The following is a 24,130-nucleotide window of genomic DNA, read 5'->3' on the forward strand; positions in this document are numbered from 1 at the left end:
AATGGTAATATAAATTGGAGCTGAAAGGGAAAGAAAAAAGGAAAATCCACTCTAAAATACTGTTAGAAATTGCTTTTGGTTGAGAGTCATGTAGTAATTTTGAGCTCAGTTGTCAGTTTCTCAGTCACAAAGGGTGCAAGCAGGTTTTCAGGAATGAAAAATGCATTGAAAATGTATTATTGAATGTAAAGACATTTTTTTTCTTCCCCTATCTTCAGCACAGCAAAAGGCAATAGGCAAAAAAAATGAAGAAGTATATTTTGCTTTGGGTGCAATGTCTGCTCGTCTACAAAAACTGTTCTTTCTCTGAATTAATTCAACAAGATTAGCCCTGAAGGCTTTCTGGATGCTGTCAGATGGCATACTGGGAAAATTAGGAGATCACAGACTTTAAACCGAAACCATCTATAATATAGATCATGAGATGTATATCATATATATATATATATATATATATATATATATATATATATATATATATATATATATATATATATATATATATATATTCTGTCTGTTATATAATAGTGACAAAATTAATTCTTCTATATTAGGTTTTAGATTTAAAGCAATTGCTTGTTAATAAACGATAAACTGATTTTAACCAGATATTATAGAACTTTTGCTATATTGTTAGAGTTAATGCATATTTAAACAATATCTAATATTGTTTTATCAGGGAAACTATAATATAATATTTGTAAGGTTTGTAAAGCATCATGAACAGGGACACTGGTTATTGTAGAGGCTACACTATTATTCATATACTGCAGCTCCTCAGTGCATCAAAAAGTCAACGTGCTAACACTTCTTATATCTTATTTGAATCATTTCAAATTCCACAAATTAATACCAAAATACCTAATTATAATATCTCATATATATGATACATGATCCAGAATAACTTTAAATTTAAATACAGTTCTGTTAACTTAAACACAGAAACTTTGAAAACCATCATATATAACCTTCTAAGGTTTGTACACATAATTATAAAAGAAAGGTTGTGATGTTATTTGTCTTATTAAATATATAAACCGAGGCAGGTTTGGCCTGAAGGTTAAGAAAGTGAACTTGTGATTGGGAGTTTGCTTGTTCCAATTGAATCCCACATTTATAACTGCCGTCAGTCCTTGAAAAAGACCTTTAACACCAAACTTTCCAGGCATACGTCATAAAACACGAAGCAAATCTGATACTTACAACACGAGGACACCGGCACGCTGATGGCCAGCACGATCCACACAATGTCCATCCGGCTCAAGCAGATGGTCATGCGGGAGGGCGGGGGCTCGACTGTGGGGCCCGAGCTGTTGCCGGGAGTCCAGGGGTCTTGGGTGGTGGCGGGCACCTGTCTGTTCAGGAAGTTCCCGCTCGCGGTGGAGAGGTACTCTGAGCTATTTCCCTGCTCCTCCTTGACCGAGCTGCTGTTGGAGAGCAGCCCTCCGTGGGCAGTCACGTTCCCCAGCCAGTGTCCCGCGGGCGGAGCGTCCGTGCCATTGCCGTGGACAATCACACCCTCCCCGGTGGTATTTGGAGAGCGGGTGATTGAGGGGGCTGTTAGATTCACTGATTCGAGGCTGGCTTCAGTGGACGGGGTAGTGGCGGATGCAGTGGTGGTCAGATTCTCCGGTGGGCTCTCGACGGGAGCAACCGCCGCACCCTTCGGCTCCACCACCAGCTCCTCAGTGGGGGGCTCGTTTGCGGCGTGCACCTCCCGCAGGCTGATGGTGTGGTGTGCGGCCGGCTCCGGGGGTCTTACGACACGCTCCCTGAGTTTCAGACCTCGCGCAGCATCAACACCCACTAAAGACGTGGAGAGGAAGGGGAGGTCAGTGGGTTGCTTACCCAGCTTCTGAGACTCTATGTGGTGTGCATCAGGTGTGTCCCCTCTATCGGATCCCGACTTGGAGGTCAGATCCAGCAGGCTTGGAGCCGCTGTCGCAGCAAACCCGACGTCCATATTCGGGGTCACGGCCCTGCTGCTGCTGACCTGCTTCGTGCTGACAGTGGTGGGGTTGTGGGGTTGAGGTTTCCTGCCAGATTTGTGCATGACTATGGCAGAGCTCGTCTCTGGTGGCTGATCCATGTGGCTGTCAGCGCTCACAGTGTCTGGGGTGACAGTGTCTCCGCCATGAGTGGCGGGATCCTCGTGAGCGAGGCCAAAAGATTGGGTGCTGAGGTGCAAGGCCAAAGAGGGGATGGGGGCGACAGTGGGAAGGACAATGTTTGACGGTCGAGCGTCTTTGGATGACCAGTCTCCACTGCTGGAGCCTTCCTGAGGCCAATCCTGGGTGGAGGGTTTGGGGGGAGACAGGAGATGGCTGGTTGCCATGGAGACGGGGTCCCGGGACGACTGGTGGAGGTACAGCGCCTGTGCTGATGACACCAGTCCTACTGGCAGTGCTAGGATTGCTAGAACACCTGCAGGGAAAGCAAAAGAGGATATCATTACAATTTATCTATTAAAAGCTTCTATTACGAGGAACAGGGGAAAACATTTTAAATATAATGTAAGCACCATTGACATGTGCAGGATAATTTGTACAATGTACAATGGACAATCAATCATCTGCATGAAAAGCTGAAAATACAATAATTCGACCATTTCGCGCACAACACAATCATTCACAGCAGATAGTTGAAGAATTCTCTGACATTTATTTATTTATTTTAATATTGAAAGCTTTTAATGGTGCTTACTAGTGATGCAGCCTTGAGGATTCAGCATGAGAGATAGTGGTGCTTTCTAAGGAGCTGAAACCAATTATAAACTAATTATTTTGGAAGAGTTGTAACTATGTCATATACATAAAACTTATTTTGAAGGGCTGGATGAGTCTTTTGTTGCCAAAGAAACACTTACTTTTATACTTCTGTATTGACTTTACCTGTAGAGTATCGGATATAGGAAATCACTCTGAAACGTGTTTGCACAGTGTTCAAATATTTGGGGTTAAATTAATTCATTGGGGTAATTACCTTCTAAATCACTAACATAATAAAGATTTCGACAAATCCATCCATCCGTAACGGCCTGAACACAAGATAAAAAAATGTTTTTCTGGCCGTCAGTGTTCAGCACTGTTGTATATCACAAGCTGAGATGAGCTACTGTGCTATATAAAAGGCCCTTGTTTCATTGGTTGCGCTACATTAAATCCACATGCAATAGGCATTTAAAACACATTTTTAAAAAATACACAGAAACTGTATCACCAATATGAATTCACTTCTTAAGAAAAACAAAACATTTCTATCTTTCTGACTCTCTTTAGTGGTTAAGTTCAATATGATGTGAACGTTCATTCATGGTAACCTAATTTTACGGGCATGACTCATTTTTCATTTAGTCTCCATTTTTCCCTTTATTGTGTATCAGGACTCTGTTTACCTTAAAGTCTCTGTCAAGCAAGTTGTTCTGCCCGGGTGAGAGTGTGGCTCAGCGGCTGAAGTTGTGCAGTCTTGCCTTTCATTCATCGCTCCTTTGAGCCTTTAATCTACTGCGTTTGTCACTCATTGGCTTTAACCAGATTGCTTTATTAACTGCATTATTCACTGGGCAAGTTCCGCTGTGTGTAACCAGGCATGGATGGAGTGGCAGCTGGAACGGAGACGATGCTCAAGCGCAATGACAGTAACTGTTTCGCTGAGCAGAATCGCTTCAAAAAGGCTCACGAAGCTCCCTGCTGATGTAACAGAATAGCAAGCAATTGCTTTTTTCTCTCTCTGGATAACACAGTGCAAAAGTAATGTAATTTTCTTACACAAGCAGGTTCAATCAATTTGCTGTTGTATCCATCAAGAGATCATGTCAGAAGAATCTGTCAGCCAATTGTCTCAAACAAATAATCAATTCTAAATGCATTTGCAAACCGAGAAAAGCAAAACGGTTTGAGAGAGAGACGAAATGTCACATGAAGCATATTCTGAATGCAGTAGTTAGATGCATGACAATCTTAGAGATTTAATTGCCTACTTCGCATGTTAAAACCATCATAGAGAGCCTGAGACTCTCTATGAGTTTCTTTTTCTCAATACCACGAGGAGCTGTGTGGTGACAGGCCATTAACAGGTGCCTGAGGGGACTATTGGTCCTATTATGTCATCCAGACAGCAAGGAAGTCATAGATGGCGCAACACAAGAGGGCTTATTAATTTCCCCGTTGCTCCCTCCTCCCCATCTTTTACTGACACTGTTAAGCAAAGCGAATATCAGGCATTAGTGGCGCTCCTTCAGTGAAAGTCTTCACATAGCACAACCTGCAACCATCACACCTATTACAATGATTTAAAATGAAAGTTTAATTCATGTGCATTCGATTGATTACATATAACTTTGCCAGAGTATAACAAAACCGTATCTCAATAAACTAACATTTCTTTTTGACCTTTCATTCCTAGGATGTTTAATTGATGCAGGTGCTAGTTTGTTAACTACTTCACGAGGCACCTTAGGTACCCACAGTCAGCGTCTCGTACACTTTGGCACATGAACGCGTCTGAGAACCTCAGACAACCATAGAATTGTCTGACATTTGCATGTCAGTTCTTCAATCCACTGGATATTGTTGATTTCAGCTAACTAAACCCGGAGCATGCACTGCTCCTGCATACTTTGTTTAGGGCAGCGGCATACTGTTGCTATAGTGTCTTAAAATAAAGTGTATGTAACCCAGAGCAATGCTGCAGCTCAGCGGCATGAAGCAAAGGGTATGAACGGATGAACTGTCACACTTCATTGTTAATTTTGACCATTAAATGTTATTTGGTGACAATAATTAAAAACTGCAGAACATTGCTTTTCCAATCTTTTATTAAAGCTCACTAAAAATGTTTTCGCTGTTCTGTGAGGATCCCAACTAATTTATTAACAACAGACAGTGTGTGCTCTTTACAAGCCATAATATATGCATATTGTTGTGAGCTTAAACAAACATAATTTTTTTTTGTTTTGAAATATTACCAAGGAAAAGCATTTATTTGCACTAAGAAGCCGCATCCTTGCAGACACTTTTATGGATGGGAAACTTGCCTGTGACAAAGATAAACCCCAGAGTGGTGGAAAAAATAAAAATGGCAGAGATGAAACGCACAAAGAAAAATTAAAAAAATAAAAAAAATGGGCAAAGGTGAGTATTCAGCGAAGAAGAAAGCACAGGCAGAGCTTTCGGGGGGAGAATTGGAGGCTGTCGTCAAGATTCTATTATTGTGGCATTTATAACCACACACGATTCAGAAAACACAGAGGCTGATCCCACCAGTGTGACCTAGATGCTATGGCTATTATTTAAATACACCCCATTCAGTAGCTATGGCAACCAAGTTTACATTTCCAGAAGGGGCAGAGGAGAAATAAAGAAATATGGGATTTCTTTGTTCACCTCTTCATTCTCGAGGGCGAACAGCACCGCCACCCCAGCAGTGGCTATTCAAATCATTAATCATATTTCACTATATTCAATCATTCAGACTTCCACGATAGAAGGTCCAGGCCCCGTCTTCCATTAACCGAGTCTGTCATGTCTGTAATCCACAGAGCCCACTCCAGAACCATATCTGTGCAGACAACACACATGGCCACTGTTGATTTATGGCTCCTCAATGTTTCCTGCAATAATCCTTTAGGCAGGAGAGTTAAACATAGTCACATCCGATGCGTCAAAAGGGTTTAGGCCTTTGTTGATCTTGGATAATGGGAATCTTGGACACAAAAGGAGGGAGAGGCAGACATAATATCTTGAAATTATTCAGAGGAAGGACTCAATAAATAAATATTATCAATATACAAAAAGATAAGCAGACCTGAGTTGTTGTTTTAAAGCTATATATAAGAATGCATGCTTTTTAAGGCAATACATCAAATGTAAATGGATAACAAAGGATATTGAAGAGGATTAAATTCATTATGATATTGGCTGGCTTAAGTCATGCTTTCAGTTTGTAATGAAAGCCTGTCTATCACAATCTGGCAACTTGACACTGTGTTGATAATAAATCAAACATCACACAGACTCCTGTCACAAACAATGGATTATGAAGAGTGGGCAGGATTGATTTGCACATGTGATCAGAAACCCTGCGTGACATGAAGGTGGTCGTCTTTTAACTGTGGTAGAAATGCAGCAACTGGCTGGACCATGAACAAAACAAAACAAAAAAAACATTTTCTTTTGATTTCATGCAGCTCGAGACTTTATGAAACAAAACAAGTTCTACAGAGGAAATAAAACTTCTTAAATGGTTTGTGTCCATCTAAATCAGTGGTAATTACAGGGAAACACTGTTTGCTATTTAAAAGACTAAACAAAACCCACTACATTGTTTATGGTAAATTACCATAAAGATTGCATGCTGATCCCAAGTATTATGGGTCCACTGGTTTGTATGGTGACTTTCTGCAATGGCTCCTATTGTTTCTACAATGCCATATTTTTGCTGTGTTGCTAATTCAAATGCACACATTATAAATATATATAATGAAGGAAGAGACACATAATAATGTGTCACAAGTCTCTTCATCATTTAGCAATTTATATTGCTACACTTGGAGGTGAAGGTTACGTGCTTTCTTCTCCTCTCGTATATATCTCCATGTATTCAGCACAGTAATGTGTTATTTTGGGATTTTCTGTAGTGTAATTGAACAGTGCAAGCGTGGAAATAGACTATCAGCAGCAGCGCTTCGTGTCTTGGTTTAGCCATGACGAGCAGATTCAGTCGAAAAACAATAAACCGGAGATGGTGAAGGAGTAATTTGTGCATTATTTTTCTCTTTTAAAGAGGCTATTACCGGCCATGAGTAAGACAACAAAGCTGCAGGAGCGTCTAAACACAGAAAATGTAGACATATGTTATCTTGTTGATCACATTTGCCGTGTTTGTAAAAAGCGACCATCTATTCTGACCGGTACAGTATGCATTATGCTCTCCCACAGTTTGTCCTGGGCAGTGGATACGCGTGCATCTGTGGGTTTTTAGTCATACGCTGTGTTTCAACGCCGAGGTAAATGGAAGTCATTTGTCACAGCGGTTGTGTGTCTGGCTGATGGAGTGAGAGCGTGAGCAGTGTGAACGCAGACACCGAGTCCGGACCGGCCTCCCCCAAGTCACGCGGCGGAGGAGCGGCGCTCAGGGAGTGAATTAACAAGAGAAATGATTGAAAAGACCCACGGAGTAACCTGAGCTTTATGAGCATCCATTAGTGAGGAGAAGCACTGGGAAGAATGTGAGAAAATTGGATAGGAAGGGTAAAAATGAGAAGGATTGGACAGTGTGTGCACAAAGGAGTGGACAGTACGGCTGTGTGTGGGCGTTTCATCAGGCAAGTACAAAGAATAAAGTCTGGACTTAAAAGGAAGCTTAAAGGAAAATAAAGTGGGCGGTAGAGGTTAATATAAGAAGCGTATTTCAAAACATTTGTCTTGTGTACTCAGCATCTTTTTCACCAGTGTGCATGTTTCCCTTTTTTTTATTTATACACATGACATTTTCTTGGAAAAACTAATAAAAACAAAAACAGTGAGACTATTTTCAGTGATGATGCAATAAGAGAGGGGGTGGCGGGCAACAATAGTTTTTGCACGCTTACAATTGAAAGGGAAAAAAAAAATCATGACATTGAGATTCTCCTTCTTTGTCCTTCTACTACAACCGTTGTGAGGATAAAATGAGGGAGACAACACTGTTATCACTCACTGCAACCTGTTGACTTTACTATCTATACCACCCAGCTGACCATCCAGAAATAGCACACGCTAATATGATGGAGACAAACAATGCCCAGGTGTGATTATTATTATGCCTCCATCTATCCGACTAATGGCGTCAACCTGTTTCACATTACCCGAGCACAGGATGTATGGAAACCAATTTATGCAAGAAAAACCTGCTGAATTAGGCCTCTTCTGAATGCATAAGGTGCTGGTGACATTCGTTCAAGCCCTCCATTGATGCCATCAGCAACATCAATAAATCATGCTGCAAAGCAGGATCCTGTGCGCTGATCCAAAGCAGGCTTTGTCCCACCAATCATTCACTATTAGACTCAATGTCAGAGGCCGGAGCGGCTGTGGCTGAATCTAAGGTTACACCGGCGAGTTGGAAAAACAACATAGCCGTCAATCCCGCTGATGAAATCCTGCATTACGTTTTGGATTCACTCATATGCTAAGACTCCACTTCAGTGGAACAATGCACCACATCATGAAACCTCCAGGATAATCAATCAAACTGGTGCACTTAGTGTGTGGTATGCAGGCTATCAGTGCTTATGCACTTGCCAGGCAATGTGATCAATCCTGAGAATGCGTGCATGTGTGTGAGGGGTATTCAGCGTGGAGGCTGGAAAATTTATCATTTTTGTTTCGGGGAGGGGGGGGGGGGGGTCACCTCGTGCTACGTGCAGTGGAGAACGATGCGGCTCCAATCTGCCTATGAGGCGAGTTCAGGAGCCAGGCTGGTAGTGCCGCATCATCAGTGGGCAGCTGGCAGTGGCACTGTTCGAATTGGAGGCTGTGCAGGAGGCCAGAAATAGGAGCTGCACAATCATCCATCAATATGGCATCGTGACAGTTCGTCAGGCCGTACTTCTGAACTACTACTGCTCTGTCACGCTCAGCAACACAATGGGGAATAGCAGGACTGTGAGTACGGAGAACACAATGTCTACAGCCAAGACGAATCTGGCCAAGGTCGCAAACCGAAAATGGAATACAGTGGTAAAAAAACAAAAAAAAACATAAATGCTGTAGTACGATGAAATACCTGTCAATACGACAATGTCTCTGATATATTTGTGCTGGTACTTTGTTTTTAACTGATGCTACACATGTATTCACCTTCACTTTGTCCGTTAAATAAGCCAAGCACTGCAGAAATAACTAACTACGAGTCAATATTATCGTTATTCCGGATTGAAGTCAATAGTCCATGTTTAATGTAAGCTTGGGGTTTTATGTAGATGGTGACCTGATAAAATGGGACGATGCACCAATTTGAGTGACATAAAAAAAAAACTTTAAATATTGGTTGTCTGTGTAAACAACAAACAAACATCAGTGTTCAGATTCACTGAATCAAAGACACAAAGAGAGACACAAACATATCAGATTTTAAGTCACAACCAGGATCTCTCCATTAAACCAACAAGAATCTTTGGTGCCTTAACATAACCGAGGGACAACTCGGTTCACATGTTTACATTCACATTCCTCAAATTTAATCCGTCAAAAGTAGGAAGACGATTTGAGTGAGTTTGACGAGGTCCAGATTCTGAAGGTTAAACAGCCGAGTCAGAGCACCTCTAAAACCCAAACGGTGGTCAGGGACACGGGCAGCCATGATTGACGCATGGCGGGAGGTCAAATTTGCCGCTGTCGTCCAGGGAAGGTAATGTGACGGCTGATTGGTTTGTGTTGTTTTGGGGAGTGGAAATCGACCTGTTCCGTCAATTCAGTTACAATCCATGTCCTCAGTATTTAAGACAAATTAGATGAAACACTCACAGCCGCACAAACTGTTTTTCCACAAGACAACTGACTTGGCAGTGACTTGGTTATTTCACTAGAGTTTGAGTCTCTTTTACGAATGTAAATCTTTATGTCTTGAGGTGATTGTGGTCGTGTTGAAGTGTTGAGGAATCTGACAAATCCTGATTAACAATTAATGTTGTCTCCCACAACTTGTGAATCTGCTTTGAAATACACATAAAGGCATTTTGATTTTTAACATACAACATTATAAACATTACTGACCAGAAAACTTTTGGGCACCGACTTTCTGTTTATGCTCATGATGAACGAAATTATTTTTCTAATGCTTGAGATGTATATTTTATAAGCTTGGGAGAATTACCGTATGTCCATAATGTGTAATTCTCCAGGCCACGATGCTGAATGATACTGACTGCACCATAGCCGATAATTAAAGATGCCCCCCCCCCCCACCCCCCACCCCGACGGTCCTCCAAGCGTCACTCTCATTTATGCTAATCACAAACCTCAGTAGGATTCCCCAAAATCCTCTGGGGCAAATGGAAAAGACTTTATCAGCAGTGCTCATCAGAATACCAATAAGCCTTCATCACATCGTACTGACTCACGCACACACCACACACCACACACACACTCTGCTCCTCCAAAATGAATCCATATCTCACTTTTGAGGAATAAATCCCGACGGACCCGAATCAAGGCAATCATACAACGTGAATGGAGGGTTTCAGTTGACGCGAGTCCAAACCTTCATTTAAAGCTTTGACGTGCTGTCAGAGGAAGCCGCAGAAACAGATTAGATCCATCAGTTCTGGGCGGACAAGGCCCTTTATCAGCAGGCGTACTGGAGAGCTGCCTGACTAACCGCTGGTAAGATTGGATTATCACGCCTGGACAGGGAGCTATCTGCCCCGACTGACTTCAGTGTACCCGCTGCACTTCCATAACAATTACCTCTAACACCGGGACCTCTGTGGTACCACTCCGAACGTGCCACCATGACTGCCACCGTTTGTTCCTCGAGAACTTGTATCTTTATCAACGCTGCCTGCGAGCAGCTACTGTGAGTAAAACTACCTTCTCATTCAGACTTTAAACTACCTTCTGTATAGAACTTACTGTCATTTCAGCTGTCATGACTGGTTCAATGTCAGGTGTGGCTGCTTTTGCCACCCCTCAGAAAAACCTCAGTTTACCCATAATGCATCTGAAGACAATAGTGGTGTTTTATTTCTCATTCTTCATGTTGCTTAACTGTGAATGCGAAAACTTTTCCAACCACCGTCTCTGCTACAATAATTCCTACAACTCAAACTTAAAATAAACATGAAATCCTTACTGAAGTAATTTAAACAAAATTATTTGAAAATCCCCTTTGAGTCTCAAATGAGAAGCTATAATGCATTTCTGTGTATTGAGTGACTTGTTTTTGTGCTTGCTTGTTGGATGGGATGACATGGCATTTGGTCTGGAGATTCATTTGACTTTTTCTTAAAATGTAGATCCAAACTAGTTTAGGACTAATTTTCGTGGGACTCTTTATCATCATGCTTTGGAAATGTATCATTTGTGCTGGAAACACCTTAATCTCTCATTAAATAACATTACCATTATTAAGGCTGTAAAATTCAATGGGAGAGGTAGACAACCGTCTTGGTGCACTAAAGGTCTCAGCTTAACTAAGGAGTTTAATGCAAATGTACTTGTAAATGTGCATCACGAGACCAATATTAACAGAAACTCGGCTGAGCATCATCTTGTTACCCATAACCAGACTACTTAGAGCGAGCAGAAGATATGGAGTCATTATAACTACTGTGGAAGTACTAGGTCTGTCAAAAAACTTTTACTATTCTTTGTCTGAATCTGCTTTTCTTACAGAGGCTCCTACGACAATCCACCTCCTCCTTTAACACCTCCTCAACGTTCCTATTCAGAGACTCTGAAATGTCTCGATTTGAAATCATAAAAATGACTCACATGCTGCCCTCTTTTGTATTGGCAAGACATTTTTCATTGTGTGTCGTTCCGCAAGAACACAAAAGTGCACCTGACAGGAGATGACATCCTTGCTTTTTGTTCCTGAAGTCATTGTGACTCAACTGATATTAAAACAACACCAAAGTGTGGTGTGAAAGTGTAGCATCTCCGTCTCAAGTGACAAGACAAAGTGTTTTGTCAAAGAAAATAGAGAACATTTTGACTTCTCTTTGCGAGGTTGACGTAAGGACACGTCCTTACGGGAAGACACTTAGGTGTCTCAGTCCTATAAATACTGTTTCAATAACTATGATGTAAACAGTCGAATTCCTTTGGTTTGCTCCTGGGTGTGTTCGTTTGCCATTCTGGGGAGAGTGTCCGTCCCAAGTGGGGAAGCAGTCAGATAGGGAACATCCTGTGGACCGCTGGATCCACCCTGGAGGAGGCCTGGCTGGGCGGAGTGTGGAGGAGGCGGAGCAGAGAGCGCTCACCAGATGTGAGCCCGGAGATAAGGGGGAGGTAACAGGATAATGGTTTCCTGTTTGAATGCTCTGCAAATTGTTTGTCGGGTTACGGCAGCTTTGAACAGAGACGTGTTTATCTGACAATCAGGCTGACGGAGGAGGCAAAAAAACAAGAACAACAAAGAGCCCGTGTGCTATTTACTGGGATAATGATTTCGCTATAGTGACTGTGACAGCAGCAGCGTATCTGACAGGAAGGACAGACATTAAACAGGAAGTTGTCTGGAATCCACGGGAAGCACTGAGCTGCAGCTATACAACACTTTTACCGCTGTGAAAAGTGTCTCCACGAGCGATGGTGTATCCTAAAACAGACCAGATATTACTAGATAAAAATCTTTCTAAAACATAAAACCCAGATTCTAGAAAAGAGATGACATGGCATGAAACATATTAAGAAAAAGACTGTTCAAATCAACAATTTTCAAAACGTTTGAAAAGAAATAAGTCAAAAAAAGTCAAATAAGACAAAGTTTAATTTCCCCTTGTTTTTGGTCTTCAACAGTTCAGGGTCCCTTCTGTCCTGCTATTGAGTCATAATGAGTCAGATGTTTTTTTGTGTGTAAGCATTTTAGCCTGTAGCCGGTCACATCAACACTGTACCACTGATTGTGACTATGTATGATTCTCCTGTCTCTGTGCCATCTATGTGATGGACAAGTCCAGACAATACCTTCCTCTCATAATCACCTGGGATTGGCTCCAGCCCCAAACGAACCTGGAGTTCGATGAAGTGCATGTTGAAGATGGATGGAAGGAGCACTGCTGAAGTAATGAGGCCAGAACGTGGCTTAACCTTGCTCTGCTGATTTAAGCAAAGCTTGACCGAGTGAAGATAAAGTCTATATTGACAAACAGATTGAGCTCAAATATGCAAATATTCTACATTTAACGCAACTCTCACTTATAAGTCCATCATCATATGATTTCTCTTTAGCATGGTAATGTCATGATTCGCCATCAACAGGTTTCTGATGTGTTCGTGAGCCCATTTTCAAATTTTTATGAGAGACTGCCTGATTTTAATGCAGTGTTGTCTCAGGTTTCAAAGAACACATCCATCCAATACTGGCTGCATACAGAGATCTATTTGAATCTATTGCATCTATTAGCAATGTTATGTATCAAGTCTCCAAGGTCTTCGCAGCTTTAGAAACATTCCTCCCTCAATTTCTTTTTTTTGGTCTTTTTTTTCTTAAAACTGCTGAACCTCTTAGTGACTCTCTTTGATTAACTGCCAGTTTTCTTATTGACCTGTAGCTAATTAAGTTGTATTCCAGTTGCCTTCGTCCTGGTAATTGTGAGCTTATTTTGGAGTTGCTGAGCAGAACTAATGAAAGACTCTCTCATTTCACATCAGTTTTCTAATTGTAAACACAGGCCAGATAGGCGCGCCCCAAGTTTTGTTTTCAAGATGGCTGTGCACCATGTTATCTTAAACATTGTTTGAATATGAATTTTATAGCCCGTACAAGCTTTTTTTTTCCCCATTAAAAAAAAAACTATTTCAAATTGTTTACAGAGTTGACTTTAAAACACAGAGACACTCCACAGATGACAGACTTTTCTGAAACAATCTCTTGTCAGTGGCTTTCAGACACAGTCCTCCAGCAGAAAATGCTCACTGTGAAGAGCACTGACATCGGGTGAAGACAGAAAGCACAGCAGACAGTAGACGCAGTAGGTGACCTGAGGAAAGCAGATCGGCTTCCTGCTCCGACATGTCTTGCGATACATCCGTCCTCCCTCTCCTCTGTCTGCAGTCTGTCTCCTCTTGCTTGCAGCCTGAACATGTTAAGGAACAACCGTCTCCTGCAGATGGCTCATCCACACAGCGAAATGAGAAACTATCTCCTCTGCGCAGAGACGGAGATCTCAGGTGTGTCTCTCAGCTCTGGATTAGGAAACTTGAATTGAAGTGCAATGCGGCCAAGGAAAGCCAGATATTGGCAAAGTGCGTATTATTTTTTTTAAAAGAGAATCCACTCATCTAGAAAATGAACTCCGTATAAATCTATTCCACCACATTGACCCCATCCTCCCACGTGGTGTTAAACACTTGCATTGTGACCTTGCTTCCACCTTTTCCCACAGCAGCCCAGGCGAAAGTTCGTCACTGACGTCGGATTGTGGCAAATTTGTGAGAGACACTCTTTGAATCCTTTGCCCTGCGGTGCAGCTTTGGGGTGAATGTCAGATATCATCAGCGTGTTTAGCTAACCGTCCAGGAGCCCGGTGGGTTTCAGTCTGACCCCAAACATCCATATTCATGTGACATTCTGCACCGCGATCCGGCCACCGCTTCGTACATCAACTCCCAGAGCCGTGATCTTATCCCGTGAATTTAAAATAGATCAAAATCAAACTACGACAACAGCTAAAAGGATGCAGCATAATTTAGACACTATCTGATGTTTATAAGCCGAGGTTCTCAGAAGAAATTTTGAAATACCTTTAAAAATATTTATCTAATGTACAGTAAGAACAATGTGAGGAGCAAAGTGTAAAACACATTAAAGTATAATTTACTTTATCATTGATGATTTTTTTCACAACACCCGAGCTGAATGAACTGGAAAAAAAATCTTTGCACAGTTCAAACTGATTTTACTTTTGAATAAAAAGCTGAAAAAAATAGACTTATTGCCTAAAAGCCTGCTTGTAAACCGATAATAATGAATTTGACAGATTTTCATTTTGATTCATTTCATCTGCAATAGTTTCTCATTCAAGGAAATCCAAGGATCTTTAAGGAAAAAAAATTATCAAATTCCTAAAGGGTTTGAAAACTACAAGTGAACAATGTATTAATAAATAAATAATTTTCTTTTGAACGATTCAGAGATTTTCTAGTGAGGGAGCTCACTGGTACTGAGCGTTAAACTTGGATGAAAGTGACACAAATGAAGACTGCCACTGACATTTCTATTCAATATTGAGACAACCAAGTGAAAGTAAACTTTTATGAACTTATACAAACACAGTTCAGTTTGTATAGTTTCTTCTGTTGGCTAATTACTTCTTTTTGTAAAGAGAATGCATATCACGTCTTCATTTACCAACATCAAAACTAGATTGGATGTCCTCTTTGTGACATTGTTATCTTCAGTGAAGTTAGTGCGCCATTCAACAGGATTCTAAGCAGCGAAGAGCCCCAACATGCCACCATGGAAAATCTGCCCCAGTTTCTTAAATTATGGTAAATTTTGATCTGCTCTCCTAAAATACACAAATATTCACAGACTGATTAAGCCTGCAGAAATATGACAATGTTTTTACTCCAGTAACCCTTAAAGAGACACGTCTTGAAGCGTCACAGTATAATAGCAAATGTCGTGTGGATGTTTTAGGCAGAAAGAAGAGATATCAACTTCAAACCCTCTCCCCTATAATGGTAGGCCTGTTTTTTTTTTAAGGAATTCACACCCAGGACATCTCTTACTGCCCACATGCCCCAGTCAGGATCTACTCACTCAGCAGCTGGCAGCGCAGGACCTGCAGGCTTGTCTTCATGGTATCATTTGATCCGGCTCCTCCTCCACAGTGGTCATGGTTCTCTAAAAGAGGGCGAGAGCAAAGATTTAAAAAAACAAAACAGGTAAGAGGAAATTCTGTGTTCTGGCGATGAAATCACATTCGAGTCATGGTCAAGCATCTCTGTGATACACTGCGATTATGTCCTGGCAGGTTTTGGTGGAATAGACCAGGAAAAGGGATGAAGAGGCTTGCGGGGAAGCTTGCCCAGCTTAACCTTGACAGGGTAATACTTGGAATGGCTGCCCCACGGCAGTTAAAGCTCTCACAACAGACAATATGAATTACACATAAGCAACATTTCACAAACAAACGCCCAGGCGGGGCTGCGGCGGTGGTCAATCTCAGCTGTTTGGCTTCAAATCAACTTTGGCAACCTGCAGGCAGTGCTGGTCAGTAAAACCAATTATGGCGCATTAAACATTGACCAGTGAGCCTTGTTCTGAGACGGCCACTATGTGTTGGGTCACCGAGACAAGTACCCATGGGTGCCGTTCAGCAGAGTGACTCACTGATGGCCTTCTGCTGAATGAAAGGCCCAACACATACATGCACATCCATTTCAGGGCTGCATTCATGTGTGTCTCTCTCCAATTGTGAGATTGCCTCTGGGCAACACGATGGCCAGAACATTCACCAGTACCATCTCCACGAGATGGAGAGAAATACTAAAGGATCAGTCATGATGACACACACACACACACACACAGAAAAACGCCCTACCTGCATGAGTAATCTGCTGTGACTGTGACAAGTGAAATTGGATTTGGAAAGAAAAAACCCCCCAAAAAAAGATTTGGGGTTTGGTTTCAAGTGTCGTGTGTGCAAGCTGAGAGGGAACAAAAGCAATAGGTCCTGATCTTTTCATAGGACTCTAAGGGTTCACAGCTGTGGCGCTCACTGCAAGATCTGACCATTTTTTTTGCTTTCCACAAGAACAAACAACAACGCTGTTGCAACAATATCCTGAGTTCAGGTTCTGGTTTGAGGACCTTTCTCTGCAGTGTTTGCACATTCTTCCTGTGCTTGTGTGGCTTCACCCTGTGTGCCCGGCCCATATTCAGCTGGGATCGGCTCCAACATAAGCTGGATGAATCATGAGAGAAAATTGATGGAGGGACAAACACTCAGCATCAACAAAGATCGAAGGATTCAAATGCAGGAAAGTTTACATAACTGTACACTTAAATCATTTAAATTAAAACTGGGTTCATGCCACTATAAACAAAACAAAAAAAAACAAGTGTGAAGATTCATTACAAGCTCATAAAAACATCAATGAAAATTCTGACCAGTTTAAACTTTCATCTTTATATACTTGAGAAATCCTATTAATTCTCCTTAGAAACTGGGATGAAAATACCTTCAAATGGACACCCTGACTTATTTTAATTAAATAACAGTAGAATAGGGCAGGGCAGTTTGGGGCAGGTTAGAATGTTGAACTGTACATAATACAAAATGCTCAATAACAATCAACATTTATATATATTATTTTGGCTGCAAAGGGCTGCAAACACGCTCACCTTAGAGTTTGTCTCATCATGAATTAGATGAAGCATTATACAAGATGATATAGATGAAATAATGAAAGATTTCAGTTATTTTGTATTTCATTAAATCTTGTTGGGAATTATCTTCAGTTTTGACCGGATTTAATGAAAGTTGCCAGTTTTGGTTCCAGTAATTATGCGACATTTCTCTCAAGTAAAGACATTATAGTGCTTCATAAACTGAACATTGTTGAAGTCGTAGCTTACAAAGTTTACATTTTCCTCTTGTACCTTCTGCAAACAAAATAATTCACTGTCCACAGCCAGTTGAGCGTCCTGTCTGGGGTTTGACTCACCTTTCAATATGTGTTGGTGGAGATAAGCTCCAGTCCAGGAAAGATAAAAACAACTACTGATCTTTGGGCAATTATGTTTTCTGTGCAGGTGAATCAAAAATAGAGCTGTTTGCCCAGTGTATGTTCACATATTTATCATTTATTATGACCAGTTAGTATATATATTTACTGGAGGACAAATACAACTTAAGAGCAGAGCCCCCTCAAGCCAAATGTAGGGTTGCATGGAAGAGATATTGTGTTTTAATGCACCCATCACTGTCAATAACTGCACATCACATCAAATACATTGTGTTTGCCTGAAGTTCTCAATAAGGTGCGCTCAAAAAAAATGCATTCATTTATTAAAGTGCAACATTGAAAAATTAATAATTTTACTTGGATGTTGTTGAGGGGGCATTAAGAGTGAATCAATGTGCAGAGGGAGAACCGTGAAACACAAAAAGAAATGTCAGGAATTTAAGTAGTTCTCTGGCATTTTAGCTCCTCAACAAAGGAGAATCAAAAGCGCAAAACGGCGGCACAGCTTCTATCAAATGCAAATTGGAAAAAATAAAAGCAACCAAAGTCTTTCTTCTCCTGACACGACATCACATTACAAAAGACAAGTAAAGATTACAATGAATAGAAAGAAAAACATTGACACCCCCCTCCCCCCCGAAAGTGAACAGGCTAATAAGACAGACTCTCACATAGTGTTTTACTCGCACAATTTTGCTCTTCCTCCAAGTGTTTAGAAAATGAAAACCGAGACGCTCGCCACTTCGCCTACCCCTAACTCACAGCTTTATGGCGATATTAGTGCGAGCCTGGCTGTATCATTGTTCGAGAGTAATTGTATAAAACGGCGAGGCTGCAAGTATACACTTGTAACAGCAGAAAATTAGTTTTTCAGGATAACCCATGCAAAGACATTACAGTAGCTTCACCACCGCGATGCAGTGGCACTATCCTTTGCCGGGCTCTAATCTTTTTTGCGTCACGTCCCCAGACTAATGAGCTCAATGGCGGGGTGTGAAGGGAGCAGATGAACCTTTCCACGGTGATTACGCCTCATCAGTGCTGCCCGGCCAGTGCAGGCTCATAGCACGCGGTTTAATTTGCAGGGCACAGGGGGTGAGGTTATGAGAACGGGAAAGGGAGTCGGAGGGGTGAAAGAGAGGAAGAGATTGTGGAAGAGGGAGTGTTTCATGTCCACTTGCTGTCACAGAGTTGAGAAGGTTTTTGTAGAAACAGTATTCAGCTCTCTGGGCCTCCTGCTGAGGAGCTGAATTATAGTTGTGTTGCTCCACGGACACATGCAGGTAAGAGATAATACAGGATGACAGTCAGGGTCGCGGCACTGCCAAAACCCAGCAGAGGAGGAGGAGGAGGAGGAGGAGGAGGAGGAGGAGGGATTCATTGACAGCTGTTGACGGTTTTGTTGCTACAATGCTTAACACTCACTCAGAAACACCAAAACATGGATCCCATCTCAGATACATTGATTATGAAACCAAAAGAACAAATCCAAGCCACGATTCAATGCTTTTGCTACAAAGCCCATGTGAACTAAGGACTTTTTTTTTTTAATCAATAAGAAGGCACTATGTACCACCGTGTGAACAAACATTGCATTCATTTTCAAATGAACAGTTACATAAAATGTCTTCCCATTACCAGCTTGTTTTCACCACCTGCAGAGGATTTGTCTGATTTAAATGATCACAACAGAGACAGAAAAGAAGATCTCGGAGAGCAGATGGCATTTATGCTGTGTTTATATTTTATATATTTCTGAGCTATTCAGATTCTAGAAAAAAAACCAACTGGTGGTTTGCATTCTTGAATTACAGTGAGAATCTCTCAGGTTCGAGTCCTGGTTAGACTTGGGTACCTTGAATGAGTTTGAATGTTCTACTTGTGTTTTTGTGGGTTATTCCCAAGTGGGCTACTCCTGTTTTTTCTCCCAGAGTCCAAAAAACATGCATATGAAGGTGACGTGTTGCTCTTAATGTCCTGGAAGTACAAATGTGAGTGTCTATGTGTTTGCCCTGTGATGAACTTATGATCTGTCCAGGATGAATGTGGAACTAATGTAGCACAATTTGCTCTATAATGACCACGATAAACTGACAGAACCAATAGAAAAGTACACATTTCCCATTCCGAGGTTGGTTAGAGTTGGTTGGAAAGATTTACAGAGACTGTCACCCAGAAGGTCACTGTTGACATCATATTAAAATCACTAGTCAAATAAAGTTATGCTCCAATTTAAAGTTACCAGACTTACACCACAAAGCACATTTTCCTAAAACCAACCAAGTGACGATGCCATAACGTCAATGTCTCTCATACAACAGAACAGACAAACCTTTTGTTTACATGTTTAGTTTACACCCACCTCACATCGTTTGCCCTTAGTTTGACTGTGGGTTTGGCTTTCTTTAAATTTGCATTCTTGTGGTACGACATGCATATTAGGTGAAATGCTGCCTCGAAAATTCACCTTTGTTATGAAACAGAATGTCTGTCCTTGTGTGTTTGCTCTGTGATGGACTGGTGACCTGTCCAAGGTGTACCCTGCATTCTGCCCGATGACATCTGGGGTCGACTTCAGTCCCCCTCCATCATGTTGGTAAAGAAGTGGTAAAAAAAAGATAGATGGAAGGATTGTTGGATTAAATCTGAACATATCAATATGTAACAAATTAACCTCAGGCACAAGGGGAAAGGAGATTCTGGCCGTGGTTGGCCAAGGATCAAGTGGACCGAGAGCAACTAAAACATAGTTTTTGTTTTGAGTCCTGATCTATTCAATTCAAACAGCTTCATTTATTCCCAAAAGGGCAATTCAGTTTCAGTCTGCCATTCACATAGAAATAAGAACAGCACAGCAACAATCAACCAAACATTGAGACACCAGAGTGAATCTGTGACTATGCAGTTGGCATGCATTGATTGAGCACAGCCACAATTCATGTGTGTGATAACGTTTTACCTATGGGGGCAAAGTAGCGTCATCCTGCAACGGCTCAAGAAAAAATCCTGACTGACAACATGGCCAGAATAGTTGTGCCCTGTCCACCTTTCTTGATCGTTCATTTCTTCCCAGAGGCAGCTCAGATCTGTCAGCTGGACTCCAATAATCTGGGAGCAGACTTTGACAATGCTGCTCAGGCAGTTCTTGTCCTTCACTGACAATCCATAAAACAAGGTTAAAAGACTTTCAATAACCAAATAATCAAACTTACTTCATCTTCTACATGAAGAGGATCCATTAAACGATATACTCTAGAATCAAACATGATCCTGAAGTATGTTTTGGTAATTTTGACATTTTCTATTCCGCTCCCCCCAAAACATTATTGATCGCTCCACAAATTGCAGCCATGATTAGAGGTAGCTTTTCGAAATGTGAAAGCAAGGCAGCGTAATTAGAAAAGTTCACAAGGTGGCTGCATGATAAATATGAATTAAGCGGCATAACCTCACCTAATATAGCCTGAATGATGGAGTTGACGATGAGGCCAGTCAAAAACACAAACTGAACTCTACTGAGAATCTGATGATCGAAACTGAAGAGAAAAGGAAAAAAAAAGAAATATTCTATAGCGGTTGATCCATTTCAGAGGTGCAGCTGTTCCCAGCTAAGAGTGGGCAATACTGCACAAATTATCACGGTAACAGACAACATTGACGAACGTCACGTGCATGTGTTTGGCCTGTGGAAGCATATGGAGAAAACTCATGCATGCACAGGGAAAATGGAGAAATGCTCCTCAGCTTAGACTTGAACACTCAATATCCCCCAGGTATATGTTTTTTTTAATAACAAGAAATGGAACTGTTTTAGTTCTAGGGATAGTCAATAGCAGATTCCTTATAAACAGATCTCACCACATTAAATAGAGTTGAAAACCCCTCATTAATAATTCAAGAGCAACATGTGTTCATTGCCAATAAGCAAGTACAAGTACATGCTGGAGGACATCTCAGTATGCACATCCTCCCACCGCCAGAAATAGTGTGAGCAGTGGCAATAGGGATGCATCGCATAAGAATACCAGTGTTTTGTACTGCAATCAAAAATATGGAAACGCAGACCGACCAGCAAATACACAGTATAAGAATGAAACACAGGTGAAACTACTTTCCATCTAATGCCCACTTGCAGCTTACTACTTTTCACGCAGACGCCTGGCTTCAAACTGGAGAGGGAGAAAAAGTTGCATGGCAACCGACATGCAGACAGACGACAGCCATCACCATAGCAACCCTAATAGTACATTATATTCAAATTCATTCACAAGGACATTTTGGGGATCAAACAGAATTGGAAAAAGGGAATGAAAACAACAAAAAAAAGCAGCCGGGTATTTTGACACTCTAACGCCTTGCAGGCGAGTAACAAATCCATGAGTGGTAACAATCCTGCCGGACTCCAGGATTCGGTGCATGCTTTGTGTTTGTAGCCTGTGTTTGACAGCCCCCGTCCCCACATCTCCTGGGCTGTGGTTGTGAATAGCGTGTCTGGGGGTGGGGGGTGCACGGGCTACAGGCCGGAGCCAAGGTCACCCGAGACGGCCGCAATGAAATAAGCTTGTCACTCCATCGCTGTGAGGCCACCAGCCGCAGGGATAACAATGCTTTTAATTTTGGACTTCCCTCCATTCTGCGGTTGTGTATAGGGGCCGTGATAGCGGGCTGGCCGCCTGCCCACCGTGGCTACTGCCTGAGAGCTTTTCCATAACAAGAAAGAAGGAGGAGGGAGGAGAAGTGTGGGAGTCGATGACGATGGTGTGAACAACACAGTCTCTCACAGTAAACTGATAACTGGACGTCCAATCATCGCCGCTCAAACCGATGCTTTTCTCCATCGTCTTCTCGTGATACACTCCTGGTTTATCTTTCTGTGATGAGCTGCAGGGAGGCTTCACGCAACTCCTGCCCGAGGACGGCGAAACAGAATAAAGAAAGGTGAAGTGCGAAATCGAAGCAGAAACCTGGCGATTGAAGCTTCAAAACGACCTCCAAGAGGGGCCCCAGCTTTTGAAACTCATTCTTTTTAAAATGGTTCTTTTTTTTTTATTTAATTTTTTTTATCTTTGAGCACTGCCTTCAAGTAGGATCCCCACATGGCTGCCTCTGCTGTGCCATGTGAAAAAATTTAACAAAATAAATAAATCTGGTTACATTCGTGTTGAATTCATCACATCAAAGCCCTGCCATGGTGTGATCTCGGAGAGTTCAGCTTCTTTTCAAGTCGCGTGAAACCAAACTTTCCTCGGCCCTGCCCTTCCACGCTGACCCAGGGGACACGCCCGTACGGAGGGCGTTCGCTTTCCCTTTGATGTTTGTTCTACCCTTTTATGGAAGTCAGCATTCTGCAGTTTTGCTTAGTCGATGTGTTTCCTGGAAGTCGTATTGACGGTGGTCCTACCTGCTGCCGATTGCAGCGATGACTCAGAAGTGAGGCATTACACCTGGGGGCGTGTTTATGCCATTTTGGCAGCCTTGCAAAGCTGCCAACAACCCTATATGACTGTGCCTCATTGTTCAACCCAGAAGCTGATTACTGATTATAAGTATGACCAATTCTGCGATAAAAATCACTTCACCTCAGTTGGATGGTAAAAACAGAGAAAACGTGGCTCTCTGATAGCTTAATCCTCCAGCCAGGATTCATCCAAACAACTGAATGATTACGAGTATTGATTGGATGCAAGCTGAAATTAAATGCAAACATCAAGTGCACTTCGTTGGGTTTCCAGGTATCTCTCCAGCCATTTATTTTTAACCATTTCATCCCTGAAGGAAGCCATATTGCCTAGTTACTGCATGCACGAGTGCTCTCGGTTGCATAGACCTGGATGGCAACCCTGGCGGATGCTGTGTCACGAGAGCTGACGAGTTGTTATGCAAGTATTCAATCGGTGCAATCACTCATCATCCAGCTCTCCTCGATGCTTCCTCCATTAAAATAACATTAGGACCACAGCACGCTGTTTAAAGAGGTAGCTCGACGTCATTACATTAACCCAACATTATTCCTGAACATTTAAAAAAATGAAGAAAAATACAGTTAATACAGCATAATCCCATTAGTGTCTGTGTGCATGGAGACTCCTACAGAGACGCTGTTGCCTTGAACATTTTTTTATTGGCAATTTAATTAAATTTATTCCAAGGAATGTGTGTGACCAGTGTAAAGTATTTTAGCTGGAACTGGCACGAAGTGTGATCATACCGCTTTAAATGCATGTGATACAGATAACATAGATATAATACAGAGATTTACAAGCAAAAGTTATTTTTATATGGCCAGATTTGTCTGACATTGACCAGGAGAGGACACAATAAGAGCCATGGTGTCAGTAGTCCTTTAAATATGCTCAAACCAAGTGGACATGCATTGACATTTACTTATTTTCTATACCTTTTTTTATTTTGTGTCTTTCAGATAGATTTAGTGTATTTTTTTCTATGTAGTGATAACAAAAGCTGTCTCGTGTAGAGGGATACTGAGAAACTTACTGAGGAATTGGTCGATCTTGAATGAGATTCTGGCATAAAATAATGAAAATTAAATTAAATGAGTCAAGCAGGAGAAATATCCACAGTTTCACTTGTGTGTAACTCAGATTTCAGCAACACGGTCAAACAGATCGATTCACTGCAGTCCATGAGCAAGCTGTCAAATCCACATTTTTTTCCATATTTCTATATGTCTATATGTCAAAAAAAAAAGGACTGCGTAGGAGTGAAGG

The 24,130-nt window shown here is 41.6% G+C and overlaps 1 protein-coding gene across 1 annotated transcript in view; it reads right to left on the bottom strand.

Annotated features, from left to right (window-relative positions):
- The window catches only part of tmem108 (transmembrane protein 108), a 48,366-nt gene that overhangs the window by 4,220 nt on the left and 20,016 nt on the right, over positions 1–24,130 (bottom strand). Inside the window, exons 2-3 of the mRNA XM_080514830.1 lie at positions 15,472–15,555; positions 1,172–2,424 (exon numbers count right to left, since the gene is read on the bottom strand). Coding sequence (XP_080370956.1) covers positions 1,172–2,424; positions 15,472–15,511 — 1,293 coding nt within the window. The 5' untranslated portion in view covers positions 15,512–15,555. The remainder of the gene's footprint in view (positions 1–1,171; positions 2,425–15,471; positions 15,556–24,130) is intronic.

The sequence above is a fragment of the Blennius ocellaris genome (assembly GCF_963422515.1).
Source record: "Blennius ocellaris genome assembly, chromosome: 19".
Taxonomy (NCBI): domain Eukaryota; kingdom Metazoa; phylum Chordata; class Actinopteri; order Blenniiformes; family Blenniidae; genus Blennius; species Blennius ocellaris.